Source organism: Schistocerca cancellata, chromosome 4 (genome assembly GCF_023864275.1).
Source record: "Schistocerca cancellata isolate TAMUIC-IGC-003103 chromosome 4, iqSchCanc2.1, whole genome shotgun sequence".
Classification (NCBI taxonomy): Eukaryota; Metazoa; Arthropoda; class Insecta; order Orthoptera; family Acrididae; genus Schistocerca; species Schistocerca cancellata.
The window spans coordinates 147,822,935-147,850,560 of NC_064629.1; the positions used below are offsets into that span (position 1 = coordinate 147,822,935).

Below are 27,626 nucleotides of genomic sequence, written 5' to 3' on the forward strand. Positions count from 1 at the left end.
CATCTGATAAGCTGGTTGCAATACGTTCAATTTTGGATGAGTTTGTGACAAATTGCAAAAATACATAAAATCCCAGTGAGTTTGTAACCACTGATGAGACACTTCAGGCTTTTCAGGGTCATTTCGGATTTGCACAATCTATTCCCAACAAACTTGCCTAATATGGCATTAAGTTATTTGCACTTTGTGATGCAAAATCAGTTTTTACAAGCAGCCTGAAGGTATATTCTGGAAAGCAGTGTGAAGGACCTTAAGCAGTCTCAAATTCAGCTCAGCGACAGTTCACAGACTAGTGAGTCATGTAAGGAATACAGTAGAAATATAATGATAAACAGTTGGTACACAAGTCGCCTCTCAAGAAAGAATAGGCAGTCTTGGTTGCAAGATGGTTTTTTATTTATTTAATTTGTGATGCATTTCACTCTCACAGGAGCATCATCAGACATTTAGGGGAAAAACAAGTTTCCTCAGTATTAATTTATGTGCCAGGAATTTCATAATTTTGAACTTCAGTTTATGTACTGAGGAAACTTGCTTTCCCCCAGATGTCTGATGATGCTCCTGTGAGAGTAAAACACATCACAAATTAAATAAATAAAAAACCATTTTGCCATAGAGACTGCCTATTCTTTCTTGAACATCTCAAGAAGTTGCTGTATCATTAGCCAAAAGATGGAGTGGTGTGATTTTCAAGTTGCCTCTTGGCTATGTCACTATTATAGATGAGGATTATGTGTATTGCGGCTCTGAGACACAATAAACAAGAAATGCCCTTGGAATTCTTACCTTAGGAAGACTGTGTACGTGATTCAACCCTATACAGATATAAGAATGATATTACATTGGTTCTGTAGGTGCCAAAAAACAACAAGGTGGTTCTGATGTTGTCAACTATGCATGATTCAGATACTATCAATGAAGATTCTCAAAAGCCAGATACTGTGTTAAATTAAAGTGTTGATTCAGGCAACCAGATGTGTGGCACATATTCTGTGTCTTGTGTAATGAGAAGATGACCTGTGGTAATCTTTTGAAGGTATCAGTGATCAGATACTTTGTTACTAAGATGGATAAAATCATAGAGCCTCAAGAAGGATTTTTCTAAATAACCTATCTTATGATCTCATGAAACCACACCTAACAGAAAGAGACAAAATTTCAAGAATTCCTAAGAATATTTTGCTGTTCCTTGAGAGGCACCAGACAACATCTGAGCAAGTGAAGGAGCCTTCTTTTAAGAAATGAGGACACTGTTATTTATGGAAAGGGAAAGACTATTAATATAACAATAAAACGTGATCTGTGTAAGAAGCATATGACTATCGCTTACACTTGTGAAAAGAGTCAATTTGCAACTGCAGACTCAGAAGACTTATGATCTAACTCTTATCCTCTCTCAAATTACTAAGTCATGAACGTGGTCTGTATGTACGCTGTTATAACACAGTTTCAGTAGACATTCAGTATGATAGTGAAACACGATTTGTTGTCCTTTTTAGTTGTATCATTTTGGTGCTCAGATTTATTATAAAAATGTCATTAACAGCCACATTGAATAATGAAACATTCTTCTGCATTGAAAGTGATCAACAGTGTATATATGTTTCTTGATTAGATATGTAATACTATTTGTTAGTTTTTTCAACTGTGGTGATAACATATTTTTTGTATGAATTAGACAAAATATTTAATATTTTGACATTCATAGTATCAGTGCACTCAGTGAACTACGTGACTATTCCTGTACCATGAACAGGCATACCTGCTGGAGGATTAATGAATTTTGTAGTTATTAGGGCTGGTGTAATCTCAGAAGAAGGGATTAGAGTGAAAAACTACTTCACTGATTTAATTCTGGATATAAGTTTTCTTTATGAGCTTTTTATCAGTTATTTCTATATGCAATTTTCCAAATTTCACAACACATTAGGATTTTTAAGCATCCATCACTGAAAAGCTTCAGTGATGTAGAACTTACCAGAAGAGTAAAGAAGTCCATGGAATGACCCATTGAAACCAATTCGAATTTTCATGTATTCATCTTGGCACTCTGCTTCAATATCTGCAAAATAAATAGATGATTCCTTTAATGAGCTAGAGTACACATACATACACACACCTTTACTCCTAAATTATTTACATCTGATACATATTTAGTTAGATGAATACATTCAAACTACCACATCTACTGATTACAACAACTGACCATTGAAATGGTGTACAGGAGAGTTAGGTTCATACTGAGATCCTCAACATGCCATTATTCATGAGCAGTGGTCAATTATTGCAATACCATGGCTCATAAGACTGTGAACTGCAGACTTCATAGTATTATAACTGCACACTGACCAGTGTTGTCAGTTACTTAAGTTATAGTAGTTGGCAACTCACTGAAATGACATCTTTTGAAATTTCACAATGATTATCTCCTATTTATTTATTTATTTTCTATTTCTAGCATAGAAAAGGTAATATCCTCTTTCTGACTGCTACATCTTGGGACATATATGAGTGTATAACTATAGTATAACAAGGCCATGGCTTTCAAAGTAAACTACAATTGCTCTGACTTGTAAAACCGAAGTCAATAACAGCAAGTAACCACAAGCTCAGTCTGAGCATGGAATAAGGTATACTCCTGTTGTGATTAAGTTGTCTAGGGATGGATGTGAATTGGAGCAGTGCCCCTTGGGAATTAGTGACAATGTTGATCACATATACTACAATGTTTATACCATGTGCAGAGGGGTGATGAATAGGGAGTGCCCTATTTTTGGATTTGCTGAGGAACTCTGTGCGCTGAAGTGTCAAACCAGTCCTTTCCTGCTGCACAGTTATGACATTTACAAAGAAGTATAACAGTAAAAACTTGGTCTCTGTTTTTATACTATTCTGCAGAGGCTGATGTCCAGTGCCACTGAACTAAAAAACAACAAATGGGAAATTAAAATTATTCTTGAAATTCGTATATCAAATTCAAAAGAAGATACTTCTGATTTATTTATCTAAATTTTATTTGCAAGGAGCCAGCATAATTATGGCTTTTGCAAACATCAGGCACAGTAATATGACAATAATTGTATTTACCAAATATGGTATATACTACAATAGTTGCATCTTACTTATTTTGTTATTTTATAGCTGATATGCTGCTGGTTCATATTACAAGCAATGTCTTAGAATTCTTGTATCATGATCATGATATTCACTGTTTGCTCTGTAAATTGTATGATTATTGTTCACAAACCAAATTAGTGAAAAATTGTATTGGCATGGCAGGGTAAGGATCCTCAACTGTTTAAATAAATTTCTGCCAGAGGATGTATGGTGCATTCTACCCATAATTCTGATAACTCTCATCTGTGCAATAAGAGCTTTATTTGCACACGACTGGTTTGCCCAGAGCATGTCGTCACATGTCATAAGTGAATGGAAATATCTGAGTATGCAGCTTTCATTGTTTCCATGTCACAAACAGATGAAATTGAACGAATAGAAAATGTTGCCAAATGCAGTCTGTTACATAGGTCGATGATGTGGACTGACCGGTTTAGAGAGTTGTTAATGTATAATCCTGGGAATCTGCAAGGCTCAACTCTCAATATTTCTTTGTCAGCACATTTTATTTCAATATTTTCTTGTTTGCTGTTTGAAACTGAATTAATTGCTCCTTATTAAACTGAGGGACAGACCATTTGAAAGAAACCAATCTAGAGCTTCTTTGAATATAGTGTCTGCAGGGTTCTATAGACTGCAGTTTGGTATTTTCTCTATCATAATGGTCGTGTCATCTGCAAATAGGTTGAAGTGTGCTTTTGTGTCATACACCGTGGCAGATCGTTGATAAAAATTAGGGGAAGTACGGGACCAAGCACTGAGCCCTGTGATACTCCACATTTCACAGTGTCCCAGTCATTGCAGACTAGATATGATTCGAGCAACATCCCTACTTTACCACATAAGCCATAGTGCTCAGCCTTTGTAAGTATAATTTTGTGATCTACACAGTTGAATGCTGAAGCATCACAGAAGATTCCAGTTGGTCACATTTTATTGCTTATTGATCCGAGGAGTTGGTTGAAAAGTGAGAAAATCGCATGTTCAGTTGAAATATCCCTTTTGGAATCCAGACAGTCTTTTATTGTGGATGTTATGTTTATTAAGATGATCCATCATTCTCTTGATCATAAGTTTCCCTAGGACTTTAGAAAAACTTGTTATCAATCAAATTGGCCAGTAGTTGTAAACTTCAGCTTTAGCACCTTTTTTGAACAGTGGCTTAACAATCATATATTTAAGTCTATTAGGGATAATACCTTGCTTTATGGACTCCTTAAATATGTTGCAGAGAACTTCAAGAATAAATCTGCTGCAGGGCACAAGAGTGGAATCTTCATTTTTATTTTTGGCTTATTACCTTTCTCAATCTCATTAGTTATGATGTAAGGTATATGCATCTAACAAATTTTGTGTTGTACTGCTTTTTGAAGAAGGTTCATGGCTTCAGTCATAAGTCCTTTACAACCAATTTGATCCACTGCTGTCAAAGAAGGGTTGATGAAGATATTAGCAATTTATCACCTTCATCGTGTGGTGCAGTTCTTCTTGTTTTGTCCGTGCTTGCTATGAAAATGGGATGAGAAGTTCTGCCTTATGCAAGACACATTTTTTTCTGTTTTGTTTCACACATACAAGTTTCAACATGTTCAGTTAAACCCACTGACAATAGCACAAATGTGCTGAAACACGTATGGGTGAAACAAAGCGGAAAAAAAGGTGTCTTGCATAAGGCGGAATTTCTCATCCCACTATATCACCTTCATGTACCATGCTTCCATTATCACACACTTTGATACTGTCTTTATCTTCTGAAATTTTACCTGTCTCCCTTTTGAAACCCTTCCAAATACACTGAAATGCCAAGGAAACTGGTATAGGCATGCGTATATACAGAGATTGTAAACACACGGAATGTGGCGCTTTGGTCAGTAACGTCTATTTAAAACAACAAGTGTATGGAGCAGTTGTTAGATTGGTTACTGCTGCTACAATGGCAGGTTATCAACATTTAAGTGAGTTTGCATGTGGTGCTATAGTTGTCGCATGAGTGACGGGACACAGCATCTCCGAGGTAGCGATGAAGTGGGGATCTTCCCGTACGACGATTTCACGAGTGTACCGTGAATATTAGGAATCCGGTAAAACATCAAATCTCCAACATCGCTGCAGCAGGAACAAGACTGAAAGAACAGGACTGCTGACAACTGAAGAGAATCGTTCAACATGACAGAAGCACAACCCTTCCACAAATTGCTGCAGATTTCAATGCTGTGCCATCAACAAGTGTCATCGTACGAATCCTTCAATAAAACATCAACAATATGGGCTTTCAGAGCTGAGGGCCCACTTGTGTACTCTTGATAACTGCATGATACAAAGCTTTACACACTTGGGCAATTCCAGCAGGACAATGTGACATCCCACACATCTAGAACTGCTACAGAGTGGCTCCAGAAACACCCTTCCACTGGCCACCAGACTCTCCAGACATGGATATTATTGAGCATATCTGGGATGCCTTGCAATGTGCTGTTCAGAAGAGATCTCCACCAGCTCGTACTCTTACAGATTTATGGAAAGCATTGCGGGATTCACGGTGACAATTTTGTTCAGCACTACTTCAGACATTAAACATGTTGTGTTGCAGCACTTATGTGTGCTTTTTGGGGCCTTACATGATATTGAGCAGATGTAGTAGTTTCTTTGGCTTTTGAGTGTAGTTTTTATTTTATTATTTGAGCTGTCAATTTCAGATTTGATAAACATGCTCTTGAATTTTTTAATTACATTCTTTAGGATACTAGAGTATAAATTGTAGTGCTACCTATCCTATCATTTTTAGAATTTCTGAGTGAAACATAAATCATTATCTTTGTTTAACAGGATGTTTTGATTCCCTTAGTGACCCATTGTTGCTTGTAATCACTTAGGTCGGTACGTTTTGAAATTCTCTTGGGAAATACAGCTTCAAAAAGGGTAACAAATTTATTCAGGAACAGGTTAAATTTATCACTGACATTTTTAGCCTGATGTACTGCGTTCCACTCTAACTGCTGCAAATATCTGCTGAAGGTTTCCAGATTTTCATCGTTGATTAGTCTGAAAGATCTGTTGAAAAAACTACTCTCGTTCGCAGTGCATTTTTAACAGCTGCCCATCGTGGTCAGAAAGGCCATTTAAGATTTGTGTCACACATATGTTATCAATTGTGTTACTGTCAATCAAACTTATGTGTTGTGAGAAAGTCAACAACTGCCCTCAAATTAAAAGAACTCATTACACTCTCAAAATCTATTCTATCATTATTACAAGTAATAAAATTTACATTAAAGTAGCCACGCATGATTATTTCCTTGATTTTCGAGAACAGGTGATTCTACTAGCCTGAGGAAAATACTAAGATTTTTGGAGGGAGCTCTGTAAACAGTAATCACATAAATAGGCAAATATTAACACGGAGTTCAATGCAAGAATTTCAATCAACACAATAATTTGTTACATCTGTAGACTCGTATGCTATACGTTTTTACCATACATTATTACTCCACCTTTGTCCATTGCATTTATAGTGTAATAAGCTGCTAAGTTGTACCATTTCAGTTCTTTCCTTCAAATATTGTCCAGTAAAATATAATATACGGGCATCATTTTCTGCACTGCTATCGTTAATGCAAACGGACAATTGGTCCTGTTTGTTTCTTAGACCTATTATATTCTGGTGAAAAATACAAGGTTTGTCATTTCGTAAATTGTATTTATTAATTAGTCCATCTCCTCCTTCCTCCTTTCTCGTCCATCACCTCCTCCCTCCCCTTCCATCTCCTCCTCCTGTTCACCTCCTGCCCCCTCTCCGTCCATCTCGTCCCACCTCTCTCTGCCCATCTCCTCCTTTCCCCTTTTCTGTCAATATCCTCTGCCATCCCTTGTCTCCTCCTCCTCCCTCCACCCCCTCTCTCTGCCCATCTCTTCCTCTCCCCTCTGTCTGCCCATATCCTCTTCCCTTTCAGTCCATTTTCCCTTCCCCCTCTCTCTGTCAATTTCCTCCTGTCTGATTGATCTCCTCCTTCTCTTTCTCTCTCTGTCCATCTCCTCTTTCCTCCTCCCCCCCTCCATGTTAACACCCCCACTACAATAGGAGGTTACTGATTATTATCCTCACAATATTTCTTTCCAGACAGTAAGTAATATCTGTACCAAGTTTGGTTGAAATCGATCCTGGGGCTTAGAAGGAGCTGTTTACCAGCTTATTTGCCAATGGTTACAAATCTCACATATATTTAACACATTTCATACATATTTGTACACATATTTCCCCTGTTTATCTAGCGAACTATCAGTTTAATAAGTCACAGCTGCAAAATACTAATGTGAATTCTTTACAGACGAATGGAAAAACTGATAGAAGCCGACCTCGGGGAAGATCAGTTTGGATTCCGTAGAAATGTTGGAACATGTGAGGCAATACTGACCCTAGGACTTATCTTGGAAGAAAGATTAAGGAAAGGCAAACCTACGTTTCTAGCATTTGTAGACTTAAAGAAAGCTTTTGACAAGCTTCACTGGAATACTCTGTTTCAAATTCTGAAGGTGGCAGGGGTAAAATACAGGGAGCAAAAGGCTATTTACAATTTGTACAGAAAGCAGATGGCAGTTATAAGAGTCGAGGGGTATGAAAGGGAAGCAGTGGTTGGGAAGGGAGTGAGACAGGGTTGTAGCATATCCCCGATGTTATTCAATCTGTATATTGAGCAAGCAATAAAGGAAACAAAAGAAAAGTTCAGAGTAGGTATTAAAATCCGTGGAGAAGAAATAAAAACTTTGAGGTTCGCCGATGACATTGTAATTCTGTCAGAGATAGCAAAGGACTTGGAAGAGCAGCTGAACAGAATGGACAGTGTCTTGAAACGAGGATATAAGATGAACATCAGCAAAAGCGAAACGAGGATAATGGAATGTAGTCGAATTAAGTCGGGTGATGCTGAGGGAATTAGATTACGAAATGAGACACTTAAAGTAGTAAAGGAGTTTTGCTATTTGGGGAGCAAAATAACTGATGATGGTCGAAGTAGAGAGGATATAAAATGTAGACTGGCAATGGCAAGGAATGCGTTTGTGAAGAAGAAAAATTTGTTAACATCGAGTATAGATTTAAATGTCAGGAAGTCGTTTCTGAAAGTATTTGTATGGAGTGTAGCCATGTATGGAAGTGAAACGTGGACGATAAATAGTTTAGACAAGGAGAGAATAGAAGCTTTCGAAATGTGGTGCTATAGAAGAATGCTGAAGACTAACTAATGAAACATAACTAATGAGGAAGTATTGAATAGAATTGGGGAGAAGAGGAGCTTGTGGCACAACTTGACTAGAAGAAGGGATCGGTTGCTAGGACATGTTCTGAGACATCGAGGGATCACCAATTTAGTATCGGAGGGCAGCGTGGAGGGTAAAAATCGTAGAGGGAGACCAAGAGATGAATACAGTAAGCAGATTCAGAAGGATGTAGGCTGCAGTAGGTACTGGGAGATGAAGAAGCTTGCACAGGATAGAGTAGCATGGAGAGCCGCATCAAACCAGTCTCAGGACTGAAGACCACAACAACAACAACAACAACACCTAGCAAATTCCGCCGTGTAGTTTTTTTCAAACATAGCTCAATGTTTATGACGTCATATTTCCTGACATAATTTTGCAGGTACATCGCGTGGTGTATGAGGATGCTACACTGACGGAACATCAAAGAAGTAATTTATATACAGTAATGAAATTTCAAGAATATATTTGTCTAGGTAACATACGTAAGGGATTAAAATTTGAAGATCGCAGGTTAACATAAGTGCAAGATAAGCCATTGCAAATGTGAAATGCTGGTACATTAATAACTGGTGTAACTGCCAGAATGTTGAATGCAAGAATGTATACATGCATGCATTGTGATGTACAGGTGCTGGATTTCAGTTTGTGGGATGTAGTTCCATGCCTGTTGCACTCGGGCGGTCAGTACAGGGAAGTTAACACTATTTGTGAATGATTCTGGAGTTGTCATCTGATGACGTCCTCCTTAAAACCCTGCAAGGAGAAAAGGATGGCATGCGGAACGAGTTAACAGGATAGGCTCGTCAATGTTTGTTCCGAATTGGGCGGGCGTCTGCCACACCGCCAACACGCCAAACGCTGTTAAGATAATTGGCAAAATAAGCACTATAACTGGAACAGCTCGCAAGCTCCGCATGTACAGTCTGCAAGCACTGCCAAAAATCGAGGCGCGAGTGATGGGCATCTCCGTATAGATATCCAGAGAACCGCCCGAAACTTCGTGGCAGGAAAAAAATTCCACAGCTGAGTGAAGAAAGTACTCTGGGCCAATAACATGTGGCGACACTCGCAGAAAACGTGCGGCCAGTTGTCCCCCAACAACCAGACGTCCGCAACGTTTACACAGTTGAAGCGATCGTTATCACCGACACTACGTCCGCCTCCGGTAGCTTAGTGGTCAGCGCGGCGGAACGTCAATCCTAAGGGCCCGGGTTCGATTCCCGGCTGGGTTGGAGATTTTCTCCGCTCAGGGACTGGGTGTTGTGTTGTCCTAATCAGGGCCGGCCTTAACCATCCAGGTGCCCCGGGCGAGTCGTCCAGTTGGCGCCCTTTATTGTATAAATAGCGAACCTGGCAGTGCTTTGCAACACGGTATTTGACTGTTTTCTAGAAATCGTCTTAAGTGGTTAATGGCGTCATCTTATGATCATAACATGGTTTTTTCCATCGTAAATTTGAGTATTTTATTTTTTTAAATGGAAATGAAATCCAAATAATCTGAAAGCCCGCTAAGACGCTCCATGTGAGTCTTGTGTAGCCTGTGACGTCAGTCCAGCATGCTGCTGTCACTGCCGTAACAGTCAGTATAGCAGTGATATATTGTTTGGGCATTCACGTTTTGGGAAATTGTCTAAAAATATTGCGTAGTACTGCACTGTACATCTACAAAAACTCCAGAAAATTGCTGTTCTTGAAACAAATAAGAGAGGCGCTTTGGTAGAGCCCGTGCTAGCCCGTGTCAAACATGGATGGTTGCAGACAATACGAAGATTGCATTCAGCATGATTTCTCTTCTGCTACCCCGAATTCATCGCGCATTCGTGAGATTAGTGACGTATGTTGAATGAGACTGAATAATATTTTAGTTTCGCGAAATGGGTGATTGTAAATTGTAATTTTTTTTTTTTTTTTTTAGATGCGTTTGGTACGTGGCGCCCCTTGGGCCCCGGCGCCCTGGGCGACCGCCCGGGTCGCCCCACCCTAAAGCCGCCGCTGGTCCTAATCATAATCATTTCATCCCCATCGACGCGCAAGTCAAATGAAGTCGCTGAAGTGGTGTCAAATGAAGGACTTGCACTCGGAGAACGGTCTACCCGACGGGAGCCCTAGTCACACGACATTTACATTCGTCGACTAGACTCTTGCATGACCGAGTCAGCGAGCACAAAATAGGAAATGGGGCGAGCACACCCTAACTGGATAGGCTGCCCGCAGTAGTTCTAGTGACCGAGCATAGATGCCGTGACCGAATACGTAGCACGTAACTTCAAACACATTACACGTGTCATTACCGTGTGATGTGTCTCTCTCTCTGTAATCATGCAGCGCGAGGAAGCCGGTGCAGTAAGATGTAAGACTGAAACCAATGTTTACACATTGAAGAAACTGGAAGGTCTAAAAAGCCTAGTATGGAGTAAATTTCTGTTGGTTGTAGACGAAAACAGTGCGTCTACTGGGTACGTATCGTGCATAAATTGCTCCACATTATCGTGTTTCCAGTCGGGAACCACTCATTTAAAGAAACACATTTGCAAGAAACCTCACAAAGATACAGCTCCTTCACGGATATCGGCAGTAATAAAAAATAGTATTACAGCAAAGTGTGTTGCCATGTGTGCTAAAGATATGAGACCTTTTAATGATGTTTCCGGGGAAGGTTTCAGAGAACTAGGCCAAGAATTAGCACATCTAGGTGCGCATTATGGAAAAGTTAACGTGGCAGATGTCATGCCACATCCCTCTACTATAAGCAGACATGTCATAGAACGAGCTGATGCAATACGAAACAGCATAATGCCTTCTGTTATTTCAGAAGTTATTAATAAAATATGTGCTGCGACAGATGATATGTGGACTGGTTCGCAAAATCTGGTGCACTATTTAACGCTTACAACACATTACATTAACACAGATTGGTCTGTTGTGAACAATGTTTTATTTACAACAAAATTGCCGGGAGTTAAGAAGACGGGAGTAAATATTATGATAGAAATTGGAGAGAGGATGGGTGATTGGGACATTTCGCCGGACATGTTGCACAGTTTTGTTTTTGTCTCCGACCAGGGTGCCAATGTAATAAAGGCTGTCGAAAATCACGAAAGGATTCCTTGTGCTGCTCATTGTATAAACACACACTTAGCCATAGTTTCGATGAAGATAACTTCTTGCTAAATCATGCCCCGAACATCGCATCAACAATAAATACTGCAAAATGCATTATAAGGTACATTAAGAGAAGTAGCCTCTGCTCGTCTTTGAAATCATCGTTGAAACTAGAGGCCTACACACGCTGGAACGGCTTCTACACTATGCTGGAATCCTTACACACTCTATTATCATAGATCCTTCAAGTACTGTGTCATCACCAAAGAGAGTTCGTTTCAAGGAATGGAGGAACAACAGATCATCCGCAGCAGATGAAGTAGATCTCTACACTTTAATGTACCCCGGAGATGATGATGACATCTGAAAGTGGGGGAGCAGACATGAAACAGATCTACCAGGCCTGGCTGAAGTTGCACGACGTATTTTATGTATCCCAGCAACAAGCGCACCTAGTGAAAGATGCTTTAGTAAAGCCGGCATGTTACTAACAAATCGCCGCAGCCAATTAAATGCGGAACGCGCAAGTGATTTACTGCTGATAAACAATAACTATAATTTTGTTTCTGTTGCAAACATGTGAAAAGTACGACAAGTCACGTCTGTAAATGTTTAATGTTCTTTGTATGCTTTCTTTATGAAGATGGTTGTCTTCTAGATTACAGGGACAACACTTATTTAATGTTTCCTATTAATGAAAGGAAAAATATATCTTCTGTTTGGAAATGAGACTCGTCTTCTATCCACGATTGTATTGAAATATCATTTTACTTCCCAATTGCCTTATGAATTTAGCTGTGTCTCGTACCCGTTCTTGGAAACGTTACTTTTGTATTAAAAGAGAGCGAGAGAGAGAGAGAGAGAGAGAGAGAGAGAGAGAGAGAGGCGTTGGATTTGTACAGTAAAGTACAGTGCAGCGAGCCGGTGCTAGGCGAGCTGAGACGTCAGCGGTGACCGGTCATGCTCGGTTATCCGCGTGTCCGGAATCCGGACAACCGACATGGGGCGAGTACGTGGCCGAGTCGAGTCGTGTGGGGCCCTTCGACCATAAATATAACAGACTGGCCCTGACGTCATTTTCGTGGCTCCAACATCTCTGGGCTGAAGTCACGTGAATGTTGGCAAAACATGGTTGTTTCGCGTTGCGCTTATGGCTGTACTCAGCGTTTTGTCGGGGGAAATGGCATTACATTTCACGTGTAAGTGTTTCTATGATAGCGCAGATGCGTTTATTGAAATCTGCTGAAGTGACTTTTATATGTTTTTTACACTTGAAATAGAGTACCACGTAAATTAAAGTGTTGAAAGTGGTGCCTGTAAAGTCAGACTCATATTACACTTTGGAAAGTATCTGTGATAATGCGGTTACAGAAGTAAGTATAACTGTTTCTCGTTCCCACTCATAGGTTCCCTAAGGATGAAAACCGAAGGCAGCTTTGGATACAGGCCCTGAAAGGGAACAACTTTAAGCCATCTGCACATACGCGCCTTTGCTCGAAGCACTTCGCGGAGAAGCGTTTTGATAGGTTAGTTATTATTTACAATGTATATTTCTAATTTATATTTACAGTGTCATTTTTAAACCTAGGCTCGAAAATTATTTTCTGAAACTTCAAAGGCTCACCTTTCATCTAAAATATCATTTTTTTAAAAAAACTTTTGTAAAAATAGTGGGAACTGAACCTTTGAAGTGCACCTAAAATTGATACTCTAAAATGGACCTGCTCCTAAAGTCGACAATTTTGGCACCTATAGTTGACAAAATTCCCATTCTTTTGTGACTAGAGCTCGAAACGCGGCGAATCGAATGTTTAAAGTTTTGACACGATCCCACTCTTACTGTATAAAAGAATTTTAACGACATTTTACTTTAATTGATAGTTTACAGTACTTTCGTCCCGCTGCCCACCAGAGTGGTGTTCGACGTATTTGTTAGATTTTGTAAATGGTACTGTGAACAAATCCAGGTCAAATGTAGTTCTGGCATAATTTTTCACAAATAAAAAAGTAATTTTTGGTGGAAGCGTTCGGTAGTCAATTGAGAAATGTGGGGAAAATGCGATACAGGCATAGGATGGCAGACCGCTGATTTGAAATCCCACCACGTTTTGCCAGCAGCCTCGTGGTTTATGTTGGAGCCACACCAGCCCTACAGCTTCTGCACAGCAAGGCCGGTCTACTAGTATCTATGGTCGAAGGTGGGGCCGGACACGAGCGGCTCGCTCCCCCTGTCAACAGGCGAGCAGTGACCGGTCGAACATTGAGCGTTGCAGCACTCTATCATCGACACTGCTTAGTCGGATACTTCCCAAAGGTCGCATAATACCGGGTCGACCTGATATGCATCGGAAAGAAACTGTGATGGACGTGCCGCTAAATCACAGTCCAGCGCAACAAGAAGTACTTGAGTTCTACGACGTCAGAGGCGACGGTACGCAGGAAAGGGACGTAGAAATCCTTTGCCCGCGGCCGGCACGTTCGTGGCGAGCACACACGTTCTGTGCGAGCACAACTGAGTTCCACAATGAACACCGCGATGGGTGCAAACGCGTGCACGATGCTACCGACCGGGACCGACGGGGAGAGGAACACTGGCATAAATAAGGACGGTAAGAAAATGGTGCGTAATGAAGGCCCCGACATAGCACCATTTTTTATACCGGGCGCCAGTATGGCCGGTATTGCACCATCACATTTCCTTGTCAAATAAATTTGATCAAATATTCGTCAAATTTCTTTCACTTCGCACAGTATTTACCGACACAGTACTACGCCTCCTCTAAGGCGCTGCAGTCATGGACAGTGTGGCTGGTCCCGGCGGAGGTTCGAGTCCTCCCTCGGGCATGGGTGTGTGTGTTTGTCCTTAGGATAATTTCGGTTAAGTAGTGTGTAACCTTAGGGACTGATGACCTTAGCAGTTAAGTCCCATAAGATTTCACACACATTTTGAACCTGCGATCTTAAATGTGTTGTACTTTTCCGCAATAAATGCTTTAGCGAGAAGGTGTCCACGCTACTTTGCAATTTCGTCTTATTCTGTATGTAAGATATGGGCATTGACATAACCAACAAATCTGCTCTGGTATGTGACGAACTGTAAGGTGTTCCGTTAGATGATAACCACGCAGTAACGTCTGCCTTTTTGGAATCAGCAGTTGGAGCTTTGCTCACTTGCATTCTGGCGGGTGGCGGAAGGGGGGAGGCGATTCCGGCACCAACGCTCGCTATTGGCTGGAGGCCCCTGACGTCACGGTGAGGCTGCGTAGCGCAGCACAGCAGTATAATTACAAGGCAAATGCGCCGCACCACAGATGCTGTGGTGTATTAGTCGTTCATTATACTTTCGGTTTGGTTCAATACACAGTTGGACAAATAAACAAAAAAGTGGCATGGCAGATGTACTACACATTTGGACTAAATAAATGATAATTAAGCTGAAAAATAACAAACTTTTGATGGAGAAGCAGGTGTTCTTGTTTCAGATTTCTATTATCATTTACCAAATGAAAATGCAGACAATATATGCCTCCTCCTTGTGGCACATCTCTTCATGGTTTACAATTCTGCTTATTTATTCAGACACTTAATACTTATAAATATTCTTGTTTAATCTAACTGAACTAACTTACGCTAAGGACAGCACACACACCCATGCCCGAGGGAGGACTCGAACCTCCTACAGGGGGAGCTGCGCGAACCGTTTCAAGGCGCCCCAGACTACGCGGCTACCCCACGCGGCCAAATATTCTTGTTCTTACCTAAAAATGCAGGAGGATCTGCAACGAATTGACGCATGGTGCAGGGAATGGCAATTGAATCTCAATGTAGACAAGTGTAATGTGCTGCGAATACATAGGAATAAAGATCCTTTATCATTTAGCTACAATATAGCAGGTCAGCAACTGGAAGCAGTTAATTCCATAACTTATCTGGGAGTAGGCATTAGGAGTGATTTAAAATGTAATGACCATATAAAATTAGTCGTCGGTAAAGCAGATGCCAGACTGAGATTCATTGGAAGAACTCTAAGGAAATGCAGTCCGAAAACAAAGGAAGTAGGTTACAGTACACTTGTTCGTCCACTGCTTCAATACTGCTCACCGGTGTGGGATCCGTACCAGATAGGGTTGATAGAAGAGATAGAGAAGATCCATCGGGCAGCGCGCTTCGTTACAGGATCATATAGTAACCTCGAAAGCGTTACGGAGATGATAGATAAACTCCAGTGGAAGACTGCAAGAGAGACGCTCAGTAGCTCGGTACGGGTTTTTGTTGAAGTTTCGAGAATATACCTTCACCGAGGAGTCAAGCAGTATATTGCTCCCTCCTACGTATATCTCGCGAAGACACCATGAGAATAAAATCAGAGAGATTAGAGCCCACACAGAGGCATACCGACAATCTTTCTTTCCACGAACAATACGAGACTGGAATAGAAGGGAGAACCGATAGAAGTACTCAAGGTACCCTCCGCCACACACCGCCAGGTGGCTTGCAGAGTATGGATGTAGATGTAGATGTAAAGAACGATAACTGTCATGAACCTCAGGAAACTTTTGTTGCAGTATGGAGTGCAGAGACTTTACGAGATTTTCCTTTTTTTTTGGTTGCACACTCCATTTCTACACAAAGCAGCAAATTATTCTTCAAACAGCAACACTTGCTGGCATGGGAAAGCACAGACCACCACGAGATATAATTGATACCAGGCTTCATTACGCTCTCCAACTTTCTTGTTTGCTGCTGGAAAACCTAATGATATATCAATAGGCACTTACCTCCAGTATAGCCTGCAGTGTACTTCACCGCATGTAGAAGAACACCTGAGATTAGAGTCATCAAACACTGTTATGAAATCGTTCAATAAATTTACTTCGACATTCACAGCTTCTGGGATTTCCCGTACTGGCGATTCATAAACATTTACACAGAGCTCATTGGTACCGTAACGAAACTTAGGGACGCAGAAGAATTCGATCGGAAGTTCTACTGTATATTCTATATTTACGAAATATGTTTTATCTACATCTACGCTCTGCAAACCACCGCGAAGTGCATGGCAGAGGGTACGTCCCATTGTACCATTATTAGTGTTTCTTTCCGTTATTTGCACGTATGGAGCGCGGCAACAATGGTTGTTTGAATGCCTCCGTGCGTGGAGTAATTATTCTAATCTTGTCCTCACAATCCTTATGGGAGCTATACGTAGGGGGTTGTAATATATTCCTAGAGTCATCATTTAAAGCCTGTTCTTGAAACTTTCTCGCGATAGTTTACGTCTATCTTGAAGAGTCTTCCAGTTCAGTTCCTTCAGTATCTCTGTGACCCTGTTCCACGGATCAAATAAACCTGTGACCATTCGCACTGCCCTTCTCTGTATACGTTCAATATCCCCTGTTAGTCCTATTTGGTAGGGGTCTGACACACTTGAGAGATATTCTAGAACTGGTCGCAGGAGTGATGTGGAAGCAATTTCCTTTGTAGACTAACTGCCCTTCCTCAGAATTCTACCAGTAAAACGAAGTTATCAACTGCTTTACGCACGACTGAGCCTATGTGATCATTCCACTATCTGTAATCGACACGCAGTACCTTCCAAACTTCTATACTTTTTCCACCCGTATCACATGTCACAGTTACTACATATATTCACGATTCCTCAAGTACCTCAATGATACTCTGAAGCAAACCACTAGTCATAATTATGTCGAAATCATGAACTGGTTGCTTCCACTCCCTACACAATCCACGGATCATGCAGACTTGAACACTGGAATGTGGATCGATACTATGTCTTCCGACTAGTCGTAACATATGTGACCATCAATATTCATTTCGATAAATGTTAAAGCTGCTAGTCTCTCCTGGGCTGTAAAAGTGTTGGACTTTGTCTTGAATAAACATGGAATATCTTCGAGAATACCCGGTTTGTATTTACCTTCCTTTGCCGTTTCTGAAGTGTTGCCCTACAAGGCAAAGTCATTTTTCGCTTTCGCAAATAAGCATATGCTCTTGCGATAGAGCTCTTCAAGTCAATGCATGGGCAATGTCCTCTGAATTCCACTTTACCCTTTTCGTTCAACAGACTTCGTAATTACACCGGTTAAACATTTTGATCAAGCATTTCTAGCACTTTTGTGTAATTTGTTCTTTTCTTTCGCGTCAAATGATCTTTTTATCCACTTTAACGAAAGAGCACAGAGAAAAACATTTGTTTTACTTAGTAACGCTAGATCGTATTTTTTCAGTGCTGCTGCTTTCCGTGCATTTAGTGTTTTTAACACTTCAGTCTCGGCTCTCAGATCATTAATTTCTAAATTCTTATTCACTGTTTCACTGAGCTCACGAACAGGATCTGTAACTGTGGTCTGGTCGATTTTCTTTTTCTTCGGTGACAGTTTCTAAAGTCGTCAAAACTCATTTTTGCAAATTTCTTGCTTCGCAGTTCTCTAAGGAATGAATCTACTTTTATTGTCCCTGGAATTATTTACCAAGTACTCTTCAACTACATTAATTTTTCATTATTAATCAGATAAATAATAGACAAAAGCGATAAAATATCAGTCACATAATTCACTACAACAGTTTATTTCGATAAGCAGAACCTCGTGCAGTTCACAGGTTTCGAACTCACAACCTTCAGCATGTCAAGTAAGAATTTTATCCACTACAAAGTAAGAATTTTATCCACTACACTATAGAGCCACTTTACCCAACATTGTTGTTAGTAAGGTCCCAGTGCATCACGCGAAATGTTCAAGTATAAGAGTTGAATCGGAAGTTTTACTCCATTCTTACACTGAAAAAGTTAATACATCTTGAGAATACGAAAAAATAATGGCTATTTCCACGAGAAATGAAGATATAATATTCAGGAATAAAAGCTAATAAACCTGAGCAACGTAATTTATTGATTTCCTACACAATGTAACGAGTCATTTGCTGTCGTGAGTAATCCAGTACCGCATGCCCAAAAAAGCATTAAATTTATGTGAATGAATTTATTTTAAGGTAATTTTTCAGTTATAATTATTTTGAGTCTTATTTTCGCCTGCATCTCTACCTTCTGTAATTTCTTCCCCCTGTTAATTGGGAATGTTTACGCTGGGGATTGTTGTGGGTAGTAGCTTCTTTATCGAAGGTAATCATAGAAGTTTGTTGCTCAAATCTCATTCATAATCTTCAGGCAGAAAAACGTACGGGACACATACTTGCCGTTGTCACATTCACTTCGTCCGCGCCTTTCCGTCGAATTATCCATTCACTTCTTGGAAAACCATGATAAATAACGTTTTGTCGTTTTTCAAGCAGTATTAATGCATTGTGCCACGACGCAATTACAGAGGCTATTATTCATAACTGACGGCGTCTGTGAATTTTTTGCTTGCCTTGGGCCGGAATGGCCTATCTCCTTTTTATACATACCTTGACTTGCACTATCCACGATAATAACTGAACAGGCAGGGACACTTTCACCCATAGTTTGAAGACACTGTACGTCGTTTCAAAATGGTAATCTTCAGAATTTTTACCCCTTAATGCCTTAAAAATCAGCTTACTCTGGGGAATAAAGCCAGTTTCTGCCGGTCCAACATGAAACACTTTAATTCTTTTACCCTTATCAACTGGAACTTCTAATCTAGCGTTTCCATCGCTCATTTTCTAGCACATAACCCTTTGCATGGTTTTCATTGACGGAAGTTTCATCTCCATAATAAATTCTTGTCCGATCTCCTTCATTGTTTTCAAAGACACAGTCCTTGCAGCTACCATATCGCTTAATTTCATTGGTAATTTCCTCCTGACGTTCATTTTCCGATATCTGAACAGCATGTCGTTCAGTATCTTCAACATGGTCCATTTGCTTCCGTTAAAATTTGCAGCTTCTTTTATGCGCGAAACTAATTTTTCTTCTGTCGAAAGTTCGCCTTTAGCATACATGCTGAATATCATGCGCTGCAAAATAGTCTAGCTTACCCATTTCTTTTTGCGGTTGTCTGCTCGCCTGGTGACTTGAAAACAGCTGAGCCGTAGGCTTGCATAGACGCATTAATTTTGACGGATATCCGCTGAATGGTCTTCAAACCAATACCACAACCACAGGCTTCAGCTCTCCGCCCCTGGCATTTGGCAACGGCACGGCTGGCGTGCATTCAATACTTCGTATTGATATACATGCAACACTATTCCTCTTCCTTTTTTGTGCAGCATTTAGCGTGACTGGAAATTTTGGAAATTCGTGGTAGGTTCGTATGGGACCAAACTGCTGAAGTCATCGGTTCCTAGGCTTACACACTACTTAATCTAACTTAAATTAACTTACGCTAAAGTCAACACACACACCCATGCCCAAGGGAGGACTCAAACCTCCTACGGGGGGAGTCGCACGAACCGTGACAAGGCGCCTTTGACCGCGCGGCTAGAATGATTGGTTTCCAAAAACGGTTCAAATGGCTCTAAGCACTATGGAATTAACATCTGAGGTCATCAGTCCCCTAGACTTGGAACTACTTAAACCTAACTAACCTAAGGACATTACACACATCCCTGCCCGAGGCACGATTCGAACATGCGACCGTAGCTGCAGCGCGGTTCCGGACTGAAGCGCCTAGAACCGCTCGATCACAGCGGCAGGCGATTGGTTACCATCACTCTGAACACTATGAGGGTAAAATAATCAGTCAGCAAGTAATATTATGACTGACGTAAACAGTAAGCTTTACGAACAACGCACGACTCTCACAGAACGGACACAGGAATGTCACTGAGGCGCAGTTGGCTGTGAGTCAAGTGGTGCATTTGACCTTGACCTGCCTCCATAGCAGCTCTTCACTCTAATAATCATTTTATCGATTCTCTGTCAACATTCCAAAGACGCATACGTAAATACCGAACCGCACAATTGCCACACAAACTATTTGCAAACTGCGGACAACCCATCAACATTAACTACCAATAACTGTTGGAAAAGAAATTCTACACATATACAATAAATGTGGAATTCCTGCCCCTGGATGGAAAGGTAGAGAAATATACTTTTTTTAGAAAGCAAACAAAAAATTTAGAGGAACCACACACGTACGACCTACCTTCGTAGCTGACTTACGAAAGTATACCACGATGCGAAGTTGTCTACGGGGTCCTAATCGCCTACGTAACTCTCTGGACTCAACAGACATATTCCAGAATACAAAGAGACCACAGTAGCCAGGGGATACCCTGTACGCCCACACACTGCCTACACCTACGATCGCCGGAAGCAGTGGCTTGTTAGAAGGCCACCAGTAAAAGACGTACTGAGGCAGAGCAATGCTGAAGAAACTCTAATAATACTTATTAAATGCCGCGCGGGATTAGCCGAGCGGTCAAGGCGCTGCAGTCAAGGACTGTGCGGCTGGTCCTGGCGGAGGTTCGAGTTCTCCCTCGGGCATGGGTGTGTGTGTTTGTCCTTAGGATAATTTAGGTTAAGTAGTGTGTAAGCTTTAGGGACTGATGACCTTAGCAGTTAAGTCCCATAAGATTTCACTCACATTTGAACTTAGTAAATATCCATCTAATTCTTGGAAATGAACATGCCAATGTTCTTCTCCTGGTAGCTGGAAACGCTTCTTTTCTCTATTTTTACTTCGTTAACACTAGCTGATAATAATAACCTCGCTGATATAAACCTTATATTACTTTGCAGTTTATAAGATTGCTGGCGTCCGTCTGTAACCTGTACTTTGAAAACTGTTTGGTAGCTGTAAACATTTTGTTGCTCGCGGGAATGTGAAAATGCTGTAACAAACTGCTTAGGCACTGATGATTAACTCTGCAGGACGCTTTCTGGAAATCAACCACGTAATGCTACCTCAGAGAGATTTGTTGCCGGTAGGTTCGATCAACACGCGAGTATCGCGGAGCTTCTTCGTGAACTCAAATTGGAATCCATGTAGGAAAGACGACTTTCTTTTCGCGAAAACACTAACGAGAAAATTTAGAAGATTGGCATTTGTAGTAACTACAGATCCACCCTCCTACCGCCAATGCACGTTTCACGTAAGGACCACAAAGATAAGAGAAATTAGGGCTCGTGTACAGGTATATACACACGTAATGTTTTTCCATCGCTCTACTTGTGAGTGGTACAAACTACACTCCACAATGCACCATACAATGTCTTGTAGATTGCATATCAAGTAGATGTGTTCTAAAAGCTTAGGAGTCCTAACTAGAAGAGACATCATGATCATGTGAACAACTTACAAGCTTAAAGCGATCTAGAGTTCAGACTAGCAGTACCGTCTTGTACTTATCGCGAATCTCTCGCCGAGCGCTAAGTTCCAAGCGACTGGGAAAAAGCGCAGGTGACTCCTGTATATAAGAAGGGTGAAAGAACGGACCCGCAAATTTACAGACCAATATCCTTAACATTGGTTAGTGGCAGGATCTTTGAACATATTCACAGTTCGAATGTAATAAATTTCCCTGAAAGGGAAAAGTTTCTGTCCACAAATCAACATGGTTTTAGAAAGCATCTCTCGTGCGGAACTCCAATTCCCCTTTTCTCACATGAGATCCTGCGAACCATGGATGAAGGGCAACAGGTGTATTCCGTATTCCTAATTTTTCGCAAAGCATTTGTCACGGTGCCACACTGCCGATTGTTAACGAAAGTTGAAGCATACGGAATAGGTTCCCACGTATGTGAGTGGTTCGTAGTCCTCTTAAGTAATAGGATCCAGTATGTTGTCCTCGACGGCGAGTGTTAATTAGAGAGAAGGATATCATCGGGAGTGTCCCAGTGGAGTGTGATAGGACCGCTGTTATTTTCTATGTACAGGGTGGTCCATTGATAGTGACCGGGCCAAATATCTCACGAAATAAGCACCAAACGAAAAAACTACAAAGAACGAAACTTGTCTAGCTTGAAGGGGGAAACCAGATGGCGCTATGGTTGGCCCGCTAGGTGGCGCTGCCATAGGTCAAACGGATATCAACTGCGTTTTTTAAAAATAGGTATCCCCATTTTTTATTACATATTCGTGTAGTACGTAAAGAAATATGAATGTTTTACTTGGACCACTTTTTTCGCTTTGTGATAGATCTACATCTACATCTACATCTACATGATTACTCTACAATTCACATTTAAGTGCTTGGCAGAGGGTTCATCGAACCACAATCATACTATCTCTCTACCATTCCACTCCCGAACAGCGCGCGGGAAAAACGAACACCTAAACCTTTCTGTTCGAGCTCTGATTTCTCTTATTTTATTTTGATGATCATTCCTGCCTATGTAGGTTGGGCTCAACAAAATATTTTCGCAGTCGGAAGAGAAAGTTGGTGACTGAAATTTCGTAAATAGATCTCGCCGCGACGAAAAACGTCTTTGCGTTAATGACTTCCATCCCAACTCGCGTACCATATCTGCCACACTCTCTCCCCTATTACGTGATAATACAAAACGAGCTGCCCTTTTTTGCACCCTTTCGATGTCCTCCGTGTATCCCACCTGGTAAGGATCCCACACCGCGCAGCAATATTCTAACAGAAGACGAACGAGTGTAGTGTAAGCTGTCTCTTTAGTGGACTTGTTGCATCTTCTAAGTGTCCTGCCAATGAAACGCAACCTTTGGCTTGCCTTCCCCACAATATTATCTATGTGGTCTTTCCAACTGAAGTTGTTCGTAATTTTAACACCCAGGTACTTAGTTGAATTGACAGCCTTGAGAATTGTACTGTTTATCGAGTAATCGAATTCCAACGGATTTCTTTTGGAACTCATGTGGATCACCTCACACTTTTCGTTATTTAGCGTCAACTGCCACCTGCCACACCATACAGCAATCTTTTCTAAATCGCTTTGCAACTGATACTGGTCTTCGGATGACCTTACTAGACGGTAAATTACAGCATCATCTGAGTACAACCTAAGAGAACTGCTCAGATTGTCACCCAGGTCATTTATATAGATCAGGAACAGCAGAGGTCCCAGGACGCTTCCCTGGGGAACACCTGATATCACTTCAGTTTTACTCGATGATTTACCGTCTATTACTACGAACTGCGACCTTCCTGACAGGAAATCACGAATCCAGTCGCACAACTGAGACGATACCCCATAGGCCCGCAGCTTGATTAGAAGTCGCTTGTGAGGAACGATGTCAAAAGCTTTCCGGAAATCTAGAAATACGGAATCAATTTGAGATCCCCTGTCGATAGCGGCCATTACTTCGTGCGAATAAAGAGCTAGCTGCGTTGCACAAGGACGATGTTTTCTGAAACCATGCTGATTACGTATCAATAGATCGTTCCCTTCGAGGTGATTCATAATGTTTGAATACAGTATATGCTCCAAAACCCTACTGCAAACCGACGTCAATGATATAGGTCTGTAGTTCGATGGATTACTCCTACTACCCTTCTTAAACACTGGTGTGACCTGCGCAATTTTCCAATCTGTAAGTACAGATCTATCGGTGAGCGAACGGTTGTATATGATTGCTAAGTAGGGAGCCATTGTATCAGCGTAATCTGAAAGGAACCTAATCGGTGTACAATCTGGACCTGAAGACTTGCCCGTATCAAGCGATTTGAGTTGCTTCGCAACCCCTAAGGTATCTACTTCTAAGAAACTCATGCTAGCAGCTGTTCGTGTTTCAAATTCTGGAATATTCCATTCGCCTTCCCTGGTGAAGGGATTTCGGAAAACTGCGTTCAATAACTCCGCTTTAGCGGCACAGTCGTCGGTAACAGTACCATCGACACTGTGCAGCGAAGGTATTGACTGCGTCTTGCCGCTTGTGTACTTTACATACGACCAGAATTTCTTCGGATTTTCTACCAAATTTCGAGACAATGTTTCGTTGTGGAACCTATTAAAGGCATCTCGCATTGAAGTCCGTGCCAAATTTCGCGCGTCTGTAAATTTTAGCCAATCTTCGGGATTTTGCGTTCTTCTGAACTTCGCATGCTTTTTCCGTTGCCTCTGCAACAGCATTCGGACCTGTTTTGTGTACCATGGGGGATCAGTTCCATCTCTTACCAATTTATGAGGTATGAATCTCTCAATTGCTGTTGCTACTATATCTTTGCATTTGAGCCACATCTCGTCTACATTTGCATAGCCAGTTCCGAAGGAATGGAGATTGTCTCTTAGGAAGGCTTCTAGTGACACTTTATCCGCTTTTTTAAATAAATGGCGCTGTAAGATTCACAAACGTATAAGTATATGGTATCACGTAACATTCCGCCAGTGAGGACGGTATTTGCTTAGTGATACATTACCCGTGTTAAAATGGACCATTTACCAATTGCGGAAAAGGTCGATATCGTGTTGCTGTATGGCTATTGTGATCAAAATGCCCTACGAGCGTGTGCTATGTATGCTGCTCGGTATCCTGGACGACATCATCCAAGTGTCCGGACCGTTCGCCGGATAGTTACGTTATTTAAGGAAACAGGAAGTGTTCAGCCACATGTGAAACGTCAACTACGACCTGCAACAAATGATGATGCCCAAGTAGGTATTTTAGCTGCTGTCGCGCCTAATCCGCACATCAGATGATGATGATGATGATGTTTGGCTTGTGGGGCGCTCAACTGCGTGGTTATCAGCGCCCGTACAATTTCCCAACCTTTGCTCAGTCCAATTTCGCCACTTTCCTGGATGATGATGAAATGATGAGGACAACACAAACACCCAGTCATCTCGAGGCAGGTGAAAATCCCTGACCCCGCCGGGAATCGAACCCGGGACCCTGTGCTCGGGAAGCGAGAACGCTACCGCGAGACCACGAGCGGCGGACCCGCACATCAGTAGCAGACAAATTGCGCGAGAATCGGGAATCTCAAAAACGTCGGTGTTGAGAATGCTACATCAACATCGATTGCACCCGTACCATATTTCTATGCACCAGGAATTGCATGGCACCGACTTTAAACGTCGTGTACATTCTGCCACTGGGCACAAGAGAAATTACGGGAAGATGACAGATTTTTTTTGCACACGTTGTATTTAGCGACGAAGCGTCATTCACCAACAGCGGTAACGTAAACCGGCATAATATGCACTATTGGGGAACGGAAAATCCACTATGGCTGCGATAATTGGAACATCAGCGACCTTGGCGGGTTAATGTATGGTGCGGCATTATAGGAGGAAGGATAATTGACCCCCATTTTATCGATGGCAATCTAAATGGTGCAATGTATGCTGATTTCCTACGTAATGTTCTACCGATGTTACTATAAGACGTTTCACTGCATGACAGAATGGCGATGTACTTCCAATATGATGGATGTCCGGCACATAGCTCGCGTGCGGTTGAAGCGGTATTGAATAGCATATTTCATGACAGGTGGATTGGTCGTCGAAGCACCATACCATGGCCCGCACGTTCACCGGATCTGATGCCCCCGGATTTCTTTCTGAGAGGAAAGTTGAAGGATATTTGCTATCGTGATCCACCGACAACGCCTGACAACACGCGTCAGCGCATTGTCAATGCATGTGCGAACATTACGGAAGGCGAACTACTCGCTGTTGAGAGGAATGTCGTTACACGTATTACCAAATGCATTGAGGTTGACGGACATCATTTTGAGCATTTATTGCATTAATGTGGTATTTACAGGTAATCACGCTGTAACAGCATGCGTTTTCAGAAATGATAAGTTCACAAAGGCTCATGTATCACATTGGAATAACCGAAATAAAATGTTCAAATGTACCTACGTTCTGTATTTTAATTTTAAAAAACCTACCTCTTACCAATTGTTCGTCTAAAATTGTGAGCCATATGTTTGTGACTATTACAGCACCATGTATCACAACGCGAAAAAAGTGGTCCAACTAAAACATTCATATTTCTTTACGTACTACACGAATATGTAATAAAAATGGGGGTTCCTATTTTAAAAAAACGCAGTTGATATCCGTTTGACCTATGGCAGCGCCATCTAGCGGGCCAACCATAGTGCCATCTGGTTTCCCCCTTCAAGCTAGACAAGCTTCGTTCTTTGTAGTTTTTTCTTTTGACGCTTATTTCGAGAGATATTTGGCCCTGTGACGATCAATGGACCACCCTGTATATAAAAATCTGGCGGACAGGGTAAGCAGGAATCTGCGGCTGTTTGCTGATGATGCTGTCGTGTATGGAAAGGTGTTGAGTGACTGTGGGAGAACAGAAGATGACTTAGACAAAATGTCTAGTTGGTGTGATGAATGGCAGCTAGCTCTAAATATAGGAAAAAGTACGTTAATCCAGATGAGTAGGAAAAACAAACACATAATTTTCGAATACAGTACAGCCGTATGCTGCTTGACACAGTCACTTCGATTAAATATCTAGATGTAACGTTGCGAAGTAATGTAAAACGGAATGAGCATGTAAGGATTGTATTAAGGAAGGCGAATAGTCGTCTTCAGTTTATTGGGAGAATTTTAGGAAAGTGTGTTTCGTCCGTAAAGGAGACCGCATATAGGACACTAGTTCGACCCATTATCAGTCATTAAGTGTAACATTTTTTCAGAATGTAAAATTCCATCATTTTATCTCTCAAACATTTGTGTAAAGCAGAAATCAACAATAAAACATTAAAATATTAATGCAACAGCATATTTGTAACAGAATTTTAAAATAGTGCCTCACATTTAAAACATAGCTTCGTGGATATAAAAACCGAGGACGTCAAATTTTGCAAAGCCAAAATTATGTATGACATTGACCATGAACCCAAAATACACGTTAGTTACCTAGGTTCAGAAAAAAATGGTAATTCTTTCCTGTGACAAACCTAGTAATAGGCAGTAAATTACGACAACCAACCGACTTAATGGACCACAGGAATGGACACACATTATATGAAGGAGAACATTGAAGCTCAGTACTGTAAATTGCAACAATAATCTGAATTGTCATAATGTACCCAATACCTGGATGTACGGAAAGTGGATGGAGGAGGAGGGAAGGGGGGAGGGGGGAGAACACCAGATTCAAAACCGAGGCTATGAATGTACTGATAACTATGTGAATGAGCGAAAGTATCCAACTCATTGGCTCATTAAAAACTTTTCTAAATTTTTTTTTCTTTCTTTCCTGTCCAGTTCTATTTGTTCACCTGTTTTATTCCAAGTCATTCAGATCAGTATAGTGGACCTGCAT

General features: G+C 41.2%; 1 protein-coding gene across 1 annotated transcript in view; it reads right to left on the reverse strand.

The window, feature by feature from the left end:
* LOC126183738 (cuticlin-5) overlaps positions 1-27,626 on the reverse strand; it is a 319,107-nt gene that overhangs the window by 39,134 nt on the left and 252,347 nt on the right. Inside the window, exon 5 of the mRNA XM_049925944.1 lies at positions 1,979-2,062. Within this exon, the coding sequence (XP_049781901.1) occupies positions 1,979-2,062 (84 nt within the window). The remainder of the gene's footprint in view (positions 1-1,978; positions 2,063-27,626) is intronic.